The 13,254-nt window shown below is 42.0% G+C and overlaps 1 protein-coding gene across 1 annotated transcript in view; it reads left to right on the top strand.

Moving 5' to 3' along the window:
- Positions 1-13,254, top strand: part of CUBN (cubilin) — a 439,455-nt gene that overhangs the window by 252,264 nt on the left and 173,937 nt on the right. Inside the window, exons 32-33 of the mRNA XM_082257511.1 lie at positions 10,838-10,994; positions 12,343-12,459. Of these exons, the coding sequence (XP_082113637.1) occupies positions 10,838-10,994; positions 12,343-12,459 (274 nt within the window). The remainder of the gene's footprint in view (positions 1-10,837; positions 10,995-12,342; positions 12,460-13,254) is intronic.

Below are 13,254 nucleotides of genomic sequence, written 5' to 3'. Positions count from 1 at the left end.
CAGGCGAGCAGCCCCCCAGCATATTGGGAATCTGGCCAGAGTGGCGGGGTGAAATAAAACATCATCCGTCATGGCTGCCCCTGGTCCTTTCTATTTCTGGACATGTTCCTGGAGGGTGACCAGTGCAGTGTGGCTGAAAACCACCATTTCTGTGTGCTCAGAATGGCTGTAGTGTGCCCCGGCAGGCGTCCTCACTTTAGAGCTGCAGCACTAAGTGGCCATACTCGTCCGCGCGCTGGCCATGCCCCCCAGAACATACATTTTATACTATTCAGCTTATGAGTCTGTATATGTGGTGGCTGCATTAGTTTCCATTTTGCAGGTTAAGAACTTTTCCAGCGGGTACAGACAATACCTGTTGATCTTCCCAGAAATGCAGTGACCTTGCAACTTTATTGTATGTAAATTGCACTGAAATCACAAACAATATTATCTTCTTTCTAAGCTATCATTCTGTAAACTACACATCCCCCTCTCCCCATGTAAAGGAGATCAGGAAAGGAAAGCTATTTTGTAGAACAGATTTAGGAGAGCAGCCTAGGCTGACAATCATGGCTCCCTCTAAAGACACAATACAGTGTGGGAGTGTTATCACCCTGAGAAATTAAGTGTGTTATTCACAAGATCACCAGGTGAAAGTAAAGGAAAAAATCCTAAAAAGGGGAACTAATGCAGCCTCCACATCCAAGGACTAGTAAGCCGGAATATATTGCTTTTTTGTTTTTGATATTAGATATGGTTTGAAGCTAAACTTTGCTCAACACACAGTAAGGGTTTGTTCACACTACTGCGACCTGAAAGTTTCGCAACTTACGGTGCAACTTCCTGGCAATTTGCTGGTGACTTGAGTACTACTTTGATGGGACTTTAGAAGCGACTTTCAGGGAATACCCAGATAAACTTCCTGTAATGTCGGATCCAAATCACATCAATATAGATGAGGATCTGACTCAGAGTCGACTTCTATTAAAGTCTATGGGCACAAGTCAGATATCAATTGCCTTGAAGTAGTACAGGAACATTTTCTAAAGTCGGAGCGACTTCAGTAGTGCTAATTAAGTCAACTCTCATTGACTAACATGGGATTTCCTATGTCATGTGACTTGGGGTCTCACAAGTTGGATCCCAAGCTGTGGCAGTGTGAACCGAGTGTAATAGGCTTTTGTGTCTTCATGAAGGAGATCTCATTCCTGTGCCTCAGATATGGGAGAAAGTGAGTGTAAGGCTGGCAATAAATGAGCCATTTTGTTGTCACTCAACCAAGGGGGTTAAATGGAAAAAAATACTTGATTCCCCCATCCACACTCTCAATGTGAATGGGAGAATCACTCCCACTGAGCTATTGTATAGTGACAGTGGGGAGACATCCCCACCGTCAGAATACACTGATCAGCACCACTGGCTATAGTGGACAGTCCTGACAGAGTGGCAAAAATCCAATAGGGCAGTTGTACAGAGGTTGATTGGTAGATTGAGTTTTTGCACAACAACTCTTTCTATACATGAATCGAAAATCGGCTGGTCCCTGCTGAATGGGTCGTCGTTTCATTTAGGGTTGACTTAAAGCGGAGTTCCGGCCACGGGGGTGAAATTTTGCTAAAAATACCCCCGGGACAGTCAGGGCTAGTACATTCCACAATGGATAGCCTCTAAACTGTCCCAGTTCGCACTTACTTACCTTGAAAATTTCTTCTCCAGCGTTGCCATCTCGGATGTGGGCAGCTAAAGCCAGCGCGTCCTCTTCTGCGTCCTCTTCTCCCAGAATGTGCCTGCACCGGCCCCCCTCGTCACTTTCGGTGCGGGCGCGTCATCCCTCCACAGCTTCTGGGCATGCCCAGAAGCTGTTTGGCAGGGAATGAGGCGACCGCACCGGAAATGACGAGCGGGGCCGGTGCAGGCGCATTGATTCCTGGGAGCGATGACGTTCAGCTCCCAGGAATCAATGCAAAGAGGAAGTGAGGGCACGGGCCGCGGCGGCAGAGGGAGGAAGTGGAAGAAAGGTGAGTATATTTTTCTTCAATAACAAGGTAAGTAAACAAAAAAAAAAACCGTAACTATCCATTTATTTTTCAGGTGACCAAGAGCAAGCGGATGGCCTAAAATAGATTATGTCGATTTTGTGTCCGGAACTCCGCTTTAAATCTTTACAAAATGAGGATCAATCCCATCTTTGACCTCTAGCTGTATACCCTTCCTATTGGCAAGCAAAGCAATAAATAATCATTTTTGCATCCACATATTAACTGTTTGCCTGGAGTTCCACTTTAAGACTTTGACCATTTTGGCTGCTGCTCTACCACAACAAGGAACATACAGTCCTACCAGCCAACCAGCGGAATAAAAAAGAGCAATGGGCTGCAGAGAACTGACATTTTATGACCTGTCTCGTCAAACAAACAAATCTCTAAACAATATTGAGTGTTTCCCTTTGCTTGTGTTCAAATTAGGAGGCATGGATAATAAAGACGTGCCAGACTGGAATTTCATTAATCACCAAATCTTTGATATGAGACACCATTAAAAAGGTCTGGACAATGGCTCCTTTGAAGAGTCCCAGTCATTCAGCGGCTGGAAGACACGCAGAGAGAATAGAGAATGTGCTGTGGCTTATCAGAATTCAATATAGTATTGTCTTACATAAGAAGAGGCATATTATTATGTGCGGGTCACAAAGAATGTGCTATGCTGTGTACAGTATGTCAAAAATGTTACCCATAGAGGTCACTTCTGCTAGAAGCAAATGTGTGTCCGGAGCATGGAAATTTCAATATAGGGCGCATGTCAACCATAAATAACCAAAACAGTTGGGGGCTGCCCTAAGGATGTAAGAACACCAACACAAAATCTTTCCAGGATCCCATGACTTCTTCCTATTGATATATCTTTATAAAAGAATGCATTACCTAGTATATCGCAAAAGCTTCATCTAGGGTAACTCCACCTTCGTGGGGAACAAAAAATAGCAAATAAAGAAAAATTTATATAGCGTATACACTTGGGACACAAATCATATTGTAATTGAATGTTATTCAAAATTACATTTCCTTTTCAATCTGCAGTCGCTGTACTTTTCTGACAAAGCAATACAATATGGCTACCTGGAGGTGTTCTGTACATAGAATGTATACTGACCACACCCTAGAAACATAATTTCCTGCTTGTGTGATTGGCTCACTGATTTCAGATTTCTGGCATCCCCTGCAAAAAAAATGTCAATTTGGTGAGATACTCCCAATGAGAACATGTCTAAAGGGATGGAGACCCAGCAGCGTTTCTCATTGGTGCTCTGCAGGTGCCACAGCTGATTAATAATTATGAAACAACTCCCATTAGATTCATTTTCGCACAGGGGCCTAGAGAAACACACAGGGATTTCTTCAGAATAACAGAAGGTAGGAATCTGTAACAAAGTGTGCTAAAATCCTTGCAATGTACATAGATCACCCAGAGGGGAATGTTTTTTTTTTCAACAAAAGTGGAGTTACTCTTTAAATGTATCATTATTATACTGTATACAGTGATTAAAAGTCTATGAGGCTCTCAGGCAGACAATCACACCTCACGCCAGTATATTCTACCCACCATGCTTCACAGTTGAGATGAGTTGAGTATTACATGGTGTAAGGCTGTGACATGCTATCAGATCACAGAAGCCTCTCATTCTTAGTGTAAAATTACATTTGCAAATTAGACCTTATAATACAGCCATTGAGACAGTCTAATGTTTATAAGATACCTGCAGACACCACTGGGGAAATAGAGAAGTCATACGAATTAGAACACCATGTATAATTGCTATTGTGTATTTTCCTTTATGTACTGTATGTATGTACAACATTGCATTTCATTTTTTGCCGCGGCCATGATGCTTTGCATGCGTTCAGCCCTGAGCAGCTGCATTTCTGTGTGTAGGTGGGCAGTCAGGGGGCAGTAAAATGAAAACTTAACCACCTGCTTTTACCACCCCCCAAGCCACCCATATGAACCAGCCCTTACAATGTGAACCCAATACCCATATACACCTGTGGCATCTATGCAGTCCCCAACTATCTCAGCTGAAAATAACTTCCACTTTAAATTGAAAATGTAAATTGAACCCAAGAAGTTGTATTTATTTCAGCAGTAGAGTTATCTAAGGGCCCATTTGCAAATGCATTTTTGACTGCTGTGTTTTGATTGGTCATGATGCATTGATGTGCGATGCACCTTAATAAACATTTTGTTTCTTTTCCATTTATTTGGATGGAGAACACATCAGACAAAAATACATAGGTGTGATTGGACCTTCAGCCTTTTAGGTACTTTTTATGCCTTGGCAGGTTCACTTTAATAGTTGAAAAAAGAGGAATAAATGCTCCTGCGCTTGAGAGTTGTAAATGGCTCAGTCTTATATCAGAGCGACTCCACTTGTATGGCCGCTATAAAGGCTGTGCTTCCACTCCATAAACCCAAATGGACTCTAGAAAAACAAACAATACAGAGGGCGCACCAGCCTAGCGCATTACCTTTGCAACAATTTTATTAAAAAAAGAATGTTGTACATCATACTTACAAGCGAGATGACTTTTAAGGCGTAATAATATATATATATATATATATATATATATATACCCACAAGTCCACCGATTGTCCATACAGCATGATCCACTGATCTGAAACGGTTGTTGGATGTAAATCCCCAAATGAATCTGACTCGTTTTGAGGGAGCTCTGAGGGAGCTCTGAGGAAGAGGGGTCAACCCTTGAAATGCTTCAACTTCATTTGGAGATTTACATCACACAACTGTTTCAGATGAGCGGATCATACTGTGTGGACAATCGGTGGACTTGTGTGTGTGTGTGTGTGTATATATATTAGTGATCGACCGATTATCGGCAAAGCCGATATATCGAGGGCCGATATGCACTTTGCCCGATATATCGGAATCGGCCGTTTGATTTACTGATATTAATGTTATTTTGGGAAAGTGCTTGTACCGGGGTGATGCCTGCAGCTAGAGGCATTACCCCGTTACCGGTGTCCATAGCCAACGGTCGGCTGTCTTGTAAGGACAACCGATGCAGCTGAGAAGCCGCTCAGCTGTCATTCCAAGGAGCGGGAGGGGATGTCCCCCCCCTCCCGTCGCCTTCTGCTGCTCGCCGGGTCTCCTGTCCCAGCGGGTGTCCCGGGCATCCTACCTTCACCGTCGCCGTCTGACCGGGTCTCCATCTGCACTGCCGCCGTCTGACCGGGACTCTATTTCTTTGAATTCGGGGCCGCCGAGTACTCGGAAGTGATGTCATGACATGACATCCTTTCCGGGTACTGGTGGCGCCGAATTCAAAAAACTTACAGCATTAAAACAGCCAAACTTGGCGTTTTGAATGCTTTTAAGTGCAGAGGAGGGGTTTGGGGTCTTATAGACCACCAGATCCCTCCACCACAGCACCTGTAGACATTAAAAAAAATAATTAAAAAACATTTTTAGTAACAGTTTTCATTTCTGTACCATTTCCGTTGTTTCTTGTCCTTGTTAATCTCGAAAAAAATCTATTGAAATAAAATTGCTTGAAAATATTGTCCAATATCGGCCGATACCGATATCCGATGACCAAAATATCAGTATCGGTATCGGTGGTAAAAAAAACTATATTGGTCGATCAATAGTATATATATATATAATTTTATTACACCTGAAAAGCTTGTTTGTGAGTATGAGGTACAACATTCTTCTTTAATAAAATTGTTGCAAAGGTAATGCGCTAGGCTGGTGCGCCCTCTGCATTGTTTGTTTTTCTAGAGTGACTTTAATACTTGACCAATTTTAGATAAATATATCGCAGGCTAGGTCAAATAACTAGTCAATAGTTTTCTTTTTGTGCCAATTGCTCCGTATACTCTCTATTTATTCCCAGCAATATAAAGCACCATTGTCAGATGACATCACCAGCTAAAATTTTGGAAATGATGTGTTGTATTAAAATCATATATTTGTCCTATCATAACCGCTTTCAGTTCTGTGTCCATGTTAGGGAACTGCTAGTTGTCTCATCTGTAGTCTCTGTGAATGTGTTCTTAATTTATTATCAATGTATTCCAGATGTTATATAGATAGTATGGATGGTCAGGGAAATCTGTGAGTGTTCCGCTTCCCTTATTGTGGGAGATTTCCAGCCCACGGCTTATCTTTGTTTGTTTTAAGGGCGCCTGGGATTTTCTGCGGGACCTTCTCCCCTCCTAAATCCCTCTATGAATAATAGATCATATGGCCACCATACACAAATAAACACATGAACATCTTATACTTGTCTGACTCATTATCATTTTAGACTATTGTAACATTTTGATTTCCTTTATTTGTGAGTAGTTTTAGCATAATAATAACAGTTTAGCATTTTTTTCTACATCATGGGGTCTATTTGCATAGCTATTCATAAAGCAAATCTGTAAGTACATTTGTTCTGTGAGAATTGGGAAAAAACACATTTTCCTCAAGTCGATCTCTAGGCAAAACGTATTTTTCCCATGTGGGATAGAGTAAGGAAGGGTTATAACCCCTGTCAGATTTTTTTTTTTCACCATCTGTGTTCCATTGCATAGAATTCCATTCACTTCCTGTCCCATAGCCAAACAGGAAGTGAGAGGAAATCCCTGCAAGTTAAATAATTCAGTGGGGAAACCCAGGTTACCAGAACTGGTGTCCCCATTGGAAGATGTCCACTCTCCACTCTATTACTTTTCTGGGGACGACCCAAAATTTGAGATTTAATTTTACTTTCACTTTTAATGATAATGGTAAGGGGGGTGACTCTTGTTCTATCAGAATACCGCTACTTATCAGATTCTGCAACCGGAAGTGAAGTATGGATTAGAACAACTTACTGCGCATGCGCCATGCATTCCAAAATGGCCGCTATGCGTTCCAGTAGGTTTCCTAATGTGACAGAACACGAAACAGCGGCGGACATCTTCTTACACCCATGCAAGTCCTGAATTTTACATTTATTTTAGCAGTAAACTCATCTTATATACTGAATCAGAGTAATACTGTTATATTATTATTGTATTCTAGTAAGTATAGCGAGAAACCTGCAGGTAGAAGGTGGTGACGGCCATCTTGGTACACCCCGCACTGCTCAGCGACAAACTAATTATATAGTGAAATAGACTATTTCACTCGGTCACGGTGAAATAGTCTATAGGTCCTTTCACACGGTTCACCTCCGTTGGCGGACTCCGTGCTGCTCAGCGGGGGATCGATCCGCAAATCCCCGCGGAGCAGGCGGATGACAGCTCCGTCTCCACTCTGTGTGCGGAGAGAGTGGTGTCAGAGCCCCGCTGCTCTCTATGGGGGAATCGGATGAGAACAGACCACCTGTCCGCTCTCATCCAATCCCATCCGATCCGATTCCCCTGGACAGATGGAAAATAGGGTTTCCATACATCCGGATTTCACGGACAGGATTGGAATCAGATAGCAGTGGGTGTCAGCGGACATGTCACCGCTGACATCCGCTGCCCCATAGGGATGCATGGAGGATCTGTTTAGATCCGCCTAAAAAACTGACAGGCAGGTCTGATCAGATCATTCGTGTGAAAGGGGCCTATTTCAGTATATAAGGTAAGTTTACTGCTAAAATATATGTAACATTCAAGACTTGTGTGGGTGTAAGAAGATGTCTGCCGCTGCTTCGTGTTCTGTCCCATTAGGAAACCTATTGGAACGCATAGCGGCCATGTTGGAACACATGACATAGATTTTAAACTAGTTCTGTGGAATGGTTTAAAATATATTTATATACTTGCACTGCTAATTCAGCTGGTTAAATGGTTGTTTAATATATGTGATTCATACTGGTGGTGACTTTAATTAGGAAATGTGCAAATACTTGTTATGTTAAAGGCTTTGATATTTTTCCAATTCCAATTGGACATTTTTGCCTATATAATTTTAACGGGGCTGATAGCACTAAGAATGTTGTGTTTTTATCTGTACCCACCCGATTGGTGTTTTGGTTAATGATTTAGGAGCCTAAAGCAGTTTTTCTCAACCTTTTTTTAGTCAAGGCAACCTTTTATAATTAAAATCTCAAGGCACCCCATTCTAAAATTTAAAAAGCAAAATTCATAGTTTTACATAATGCAGCAACATCCATATGTGTAGGACACCCAACATTAGCGGTGATTTATTCTTCCAAAGTGTTTGCACCTTTGCACACCGGTACTGACTAGCATTCCAATGTTTCTCTTCTGCCTCAAGCCTCGCAGACACGCGTCCGACGACCGATCTGCCGATTTTCGGCTTGTTAGTATGATGCTTTCAACAACCGACTCCAACTTTTCCGCCGAAAAAAATCTGGTGTGCAGGCTATAAAATTTTTGTCCGCCGTCAAAACACGGCCGATTTTCGTGCAGTCAGTACAGATTTCAACAGGGAAAAATCTAATGAGCAAGACTGGGCATGCTCAGAGAAGAAAGAACACAAAGAAAGCAAGCCAACACATGACATCACTTCTGAAGTAGAATTTTGTCGGGTGAGAAAATTTGTGTGCAGTCTAGGCACATTCCAACCAACAGACACCACTCTGGACAAAAGACGGACGATCGGTCGGCCGATAATCGTTGCGTGTGTACTAGGCTTTAGTTTCTCTCCCTCACTCAGCTAATGTGACCCCAGTGCTGATAAAGAGGGGCAGGGGAGGGGCAATCAAGGGTGCTATGCAGGTTCCCAACATTCTCCTTATCAACCGAGGATGTCATTGGCTGTTAGGACACTGGCGGCTAGAAGGTTGTAATGGCGCACAATGAAATCTTATGGCTTTATGTAACAAAAAGTCCGGCTTAATCCACCCACCGGCTTGTATACAATTTTTTGGGCAGTTTCTACACATTTTTCCAAGGCACCCCTGAGGACATCTGAAGGCACCCTGGTTGGAAAAGGCTGACCTAAAGCATACCTAAAACCAGTCCCTGTGGAGGACCCTGCTCGTCTGCCTTGTATGGGAACAGAGTATATTTAGAAGTGGGTGTAGGTCATTTATTGGCCTGTGGAAAGTTTCTTAAAAAATGTTTAAATTTTGTGTTCTTACAATTATGGAATAAGTGATATGTCTTTTTTTAACCAGTAAAGCTGACCATACATGGTTAGATTTGTTTGTTCAAATGTTCGTCGAAAAATAATTTGCCAGAAAATCCTTTCTTGCCATCATTGAGCCAACTCATTTCATATGAACGCCCTTAGCATTTCACCAAGACCCACTATTTGACTAGAATTTGAGAGGTATTAAACAGATTTCTTTACAATATGTAAGATTTTTCCTCAACAATGACCGCATTCATTGTTAGAACTTTGTTAGTTGTAGAAAAATTTTCCATTTTGCGCCTTCAAATTTTCTCATCACTGTGGTCGAAACTAAACATCGATTTGACCCCACTAACTACTTATGGTCAAACGAATGTTCCAAAAATGAAGGTTTTCTAGCAAAATTTGACGAGTATATGACCAGCTTAATATGGATAGACAGAGATATAGACTTAGCTGGACAACTATATATTGGAGTGCATGTGATCTCTGTTGTTCTTATCCTTAGGACGTAAACCACCATTTGGTCACAGGTTTTAGTGTAAGTGACAGCATAATTTATCACTGACTCAATGAATCAAGCTAGTAAACCATGGGAAATATATGGCTGATGTGTTCTCATGAATCTTGTTGCTTGGAGATACGAACATTATTTGAGGATATTTGGGTAATGCAGAGATACGTCCAACATTACATCATCCTTGGACTATTGTGTATAACTACATAGATAGGGGGAAGTGTCTGTGATTCCTCTACCAACTAATTCAATTCCAGTTGTTAATTTTCCCCAACTTAGGCTTCATAGATATTCCCCATCCATGTTTTACTAATAGCAAATAGTTTTCCTTAGGTTAAAGTGGAGTTCCACCCATTTTAATAAGTTCAGATGCATGTAATCCCCATAAAAAATACTTTTACCAATGGAAACTATTTTATTTTTTTTCTGGAAGGAAATACCTTTTTATCTTCTTTATTGATCCTCACTTCCGGGTCTGGCCGCCTATAGGGGATTACGTCATTCGGCGATTCGCAAAGGGCTGCTGGGATGTATTTCACTGAGAGCCTGACCACATGGGGTCATTTCAGAGGTGTTTTTTATTGGTGTAGAAAGAGATGCCACAACCATTGCAACTATGAATGAGCAATTGATCCCCCTCTTCTGCTTGCCAGGAGGACACATCACACAAGTCATTTTAGAGAACATAAAGGGAACTGTCAATACCAGCAACTTCCCACCACTTGGGCCGGGACAAGGGATGGGCAGGAGGGTCGGTTGCCCTGGGCACAATGGTTTGTTGCGGGGATGGGGTGCCTTGACCCTAGGATGGCATCCTTGCCCTGGGCGCTGGATGACCTTGTCCCGGCACTGCCCACCGCAGTTCGTCTATGGTGACCATCACCTCTCCGCTCTCCCAGGAAAAGTTGGGAAGAAATTTAGGATGGGGGTTTAGCTGGGGGAGGTGTATGCAGATTAGGATTTTTGATTTCACTGGATACATGATTCTGCCAAGTCAGTCACTCCAAAAATGTTAAAGGCTCCTAGTCAACTAGCATTTTCAAATGAGGTCAGCAAAGATGGAATTTATCCTTATGTTGGTCAGATTGCAGTTTACATTACTTAGTGTCACTGGGCACAGGAAGTGAGTGGAAATCTCTCTAATGGACACTTGCATACCATCAAAACCTGACAGAGGTTTTAACCCCTTATCACTCTAATTTCTAAAACTCTAGAAATTTGAATTAGCGTTACACTAACTGATTTATTTCGTCTGGTAGGTGTACGATGGTGAATCCAGTGATGCACCGGTTCTTGCAGCTTTGTGTGGATTTCAAATTCCCATTCCAGTTATCTCTTCTCAGAACACCATGTTTGTCCTCCTGAGGTCTGACTATAGCAACCACCACAGAGGATTCAGTGCACAATTTAGTGAAGGTACGTTTTTTTTATTTTATATACTCAGTGCTGGAGATTTACTAAAACTGGTGCACACAGATTCTGGTGCAGCTGTGGATAGTAAACAATCAGCTCTTAACTTAAAGTGTTGCTAAACCCACAACAGTAAAATCAGTCTGTATATGCAGTAAAGCATGCTTGTTCTACTCACTATGGAACCTAAGGGGTTAATCCTCTGCATTGTGTAAAAAGGCTGCTTGATCCTGTATGCGCAGCTCCTCCTCTTCTTCCACTGACTCCAAAACATGTCCGAATAAGACGACAGAGCCTTTGGAGTCAGGCTGCACATGCTCAGTTTGGTGTATATTGCTGGAAAGGTTTTTTTTTGGGAGAGTGCATCTGATCAGCACAGGGCCAATCGGCTCTGTCCAGACTGTTAAATCGCATGTCAAATCGGAGCCAATTGCCGGCAATGGCACCGTCTGAGGCTAAGGCTCGGTTCACACTGCCGCGACTTGGAATCTGACTTGTGGGACTCCAAATCATATGACTTGTCAAATGCCATGTTAATCAATGAGAGCTGTCTTAAATAGCACTACTGAAGTTGCTTGACTTTAGAAAAGGTTACTGTACTACTTCATGGCAATTTATATCTGACTTGTGCCCATAGATTTTAATGAAAGTCGGATTCTCATCTATATTGATGTGAATTGGATCCGAAGTTACAGGAAGATTACCCAGGCAGTGCATGGCATCTTCCTGCTTGCTGTTATCGCTGCATACCTCCTGTACAAGACAAAGTCGCTAAAAAGTTGCATCAAAGTAGTACTCAAATTGCCATCAAATTGCTAGGATGTCTCCTGGCAAAGTCGCACCGTAAGTCACGCAACTTTCAGGTCGCAGTAGTGTGAACCGAGCCTTAGACTTCCTGCAATTTAATTACACATGTGCCTGGGAGAAATGATTACTGTCCGTTCTCCACGCCAATGTAATCTATTACAAAAAGATCTTATGAAGGTTGGAGAACACACAACTGGCAAGAGAATGCCATACTGCAGAGATGCTTTCTGAAAACCATATTTTCTCTTTTTATGGAAGAAATGTAATAAAAGTGAAAATGAACTGAGTGGACTTGTTGGTTTCATTAAATGTTTCCCAACTGCTGCTGAGTGAAGAATGGTGGATTTTGCTATTATAATACAGGTTTCCTTCCACTGATTTATGCTTGTAGGTGCTCTTGAAATGTTTATGAAGCTATTTCAGATAGGTGATGTAATATTACTGTGTATCCTGAGAGATTTTAGGAAATATAATCTAATACTTATGCCATAAAAGGTAATTCTAGTGACAGTCTGACCTTGATTTATTTCCTGGTGTTTTTTTATAGCTTTTGGAAGTTCTATTGTGACCGACTCCATTGGCGGAGTTATTTCCTCACCATTATATCCCGCCAGCTACCCAAACAATCAAAACTGTTCGTGGATTATTCAAGCCTCTGAACCTTGTAAGTTGTTTGGATATCGTCACCGGTGTAACTAAATAAAGTTTGCTCTGTAAGCTTCTCTTTTCTTCTTAAAGCAAGCCTTTCACACGTGAAGGAAGCTCATTATTGGAATGCAAACTTACACATTGCAGACACGTATTTTACTTTTTTTTTTTAATTTAAGCTGCCATCAGCCAATAAGCAACACAGGACATCTATTTAAATCTCTCACAGCTCTGCAGAAAGTGGGTTCTTGGTTCAAATCCCAACCAGGGCACTACCTGCATGGAGTTTACATGTTCTCTCTGTGCTTTTGTGGGCAGTACCCTCCCTCACTCCAAAGACATGCTGGAAGCTTATTTGGCTCCTGTCTAAATTGACCCTAGTATGTGTATTTATGCATGTGAGATAGGGACCTTGGATTGTAAGCTCCTTGAGGGCAGAGACTGATTTATTGCATTCAATTATTCAACTTAGCTTTGTTTAGTGCAGAGTGGATGTGATCGTTAGTAATCTTTACCTATCTCCTAGTCCAGGGGTCTTCAAATGTTCTCAACAAAGGGCCAGTTTAGGCTTCAGACTTTAGGGGGGCTGGATTGTGGCCATTGGAAGTAGAAATTGTCCTGGTGTCAGTGGGAATAAACAGGACTTTGTTGGTATCAGTGGGAGGAATAAAGCCCCATCGTTGGTGTCAGTGAGAGGAATAGAGCCCCATCATTGGTATCAGTGGAAGGAATAGAGCCCCATCATTGGTATCAGTGGGAGGAATAGTGCCCCATCATTGGTATCAGTATGAGGAATAGTGCCCCATCGTTG

This window comes from Pelophylax lessonae, assembly GCF_965119305.1.
Source record: "Pelophylax lessonae genome assembly, chromosome: 5".
NCBI classification, from domain to species: domain Eukaryota; kingdom Metazoa; phylum Chordata; class Amphibia; order Anura; family Ranidae; genus Pelophylax; species Pelophylax lessonae.
This window is presented reverse-complemented; position numbering and strand designations above follow the sequence as displayed.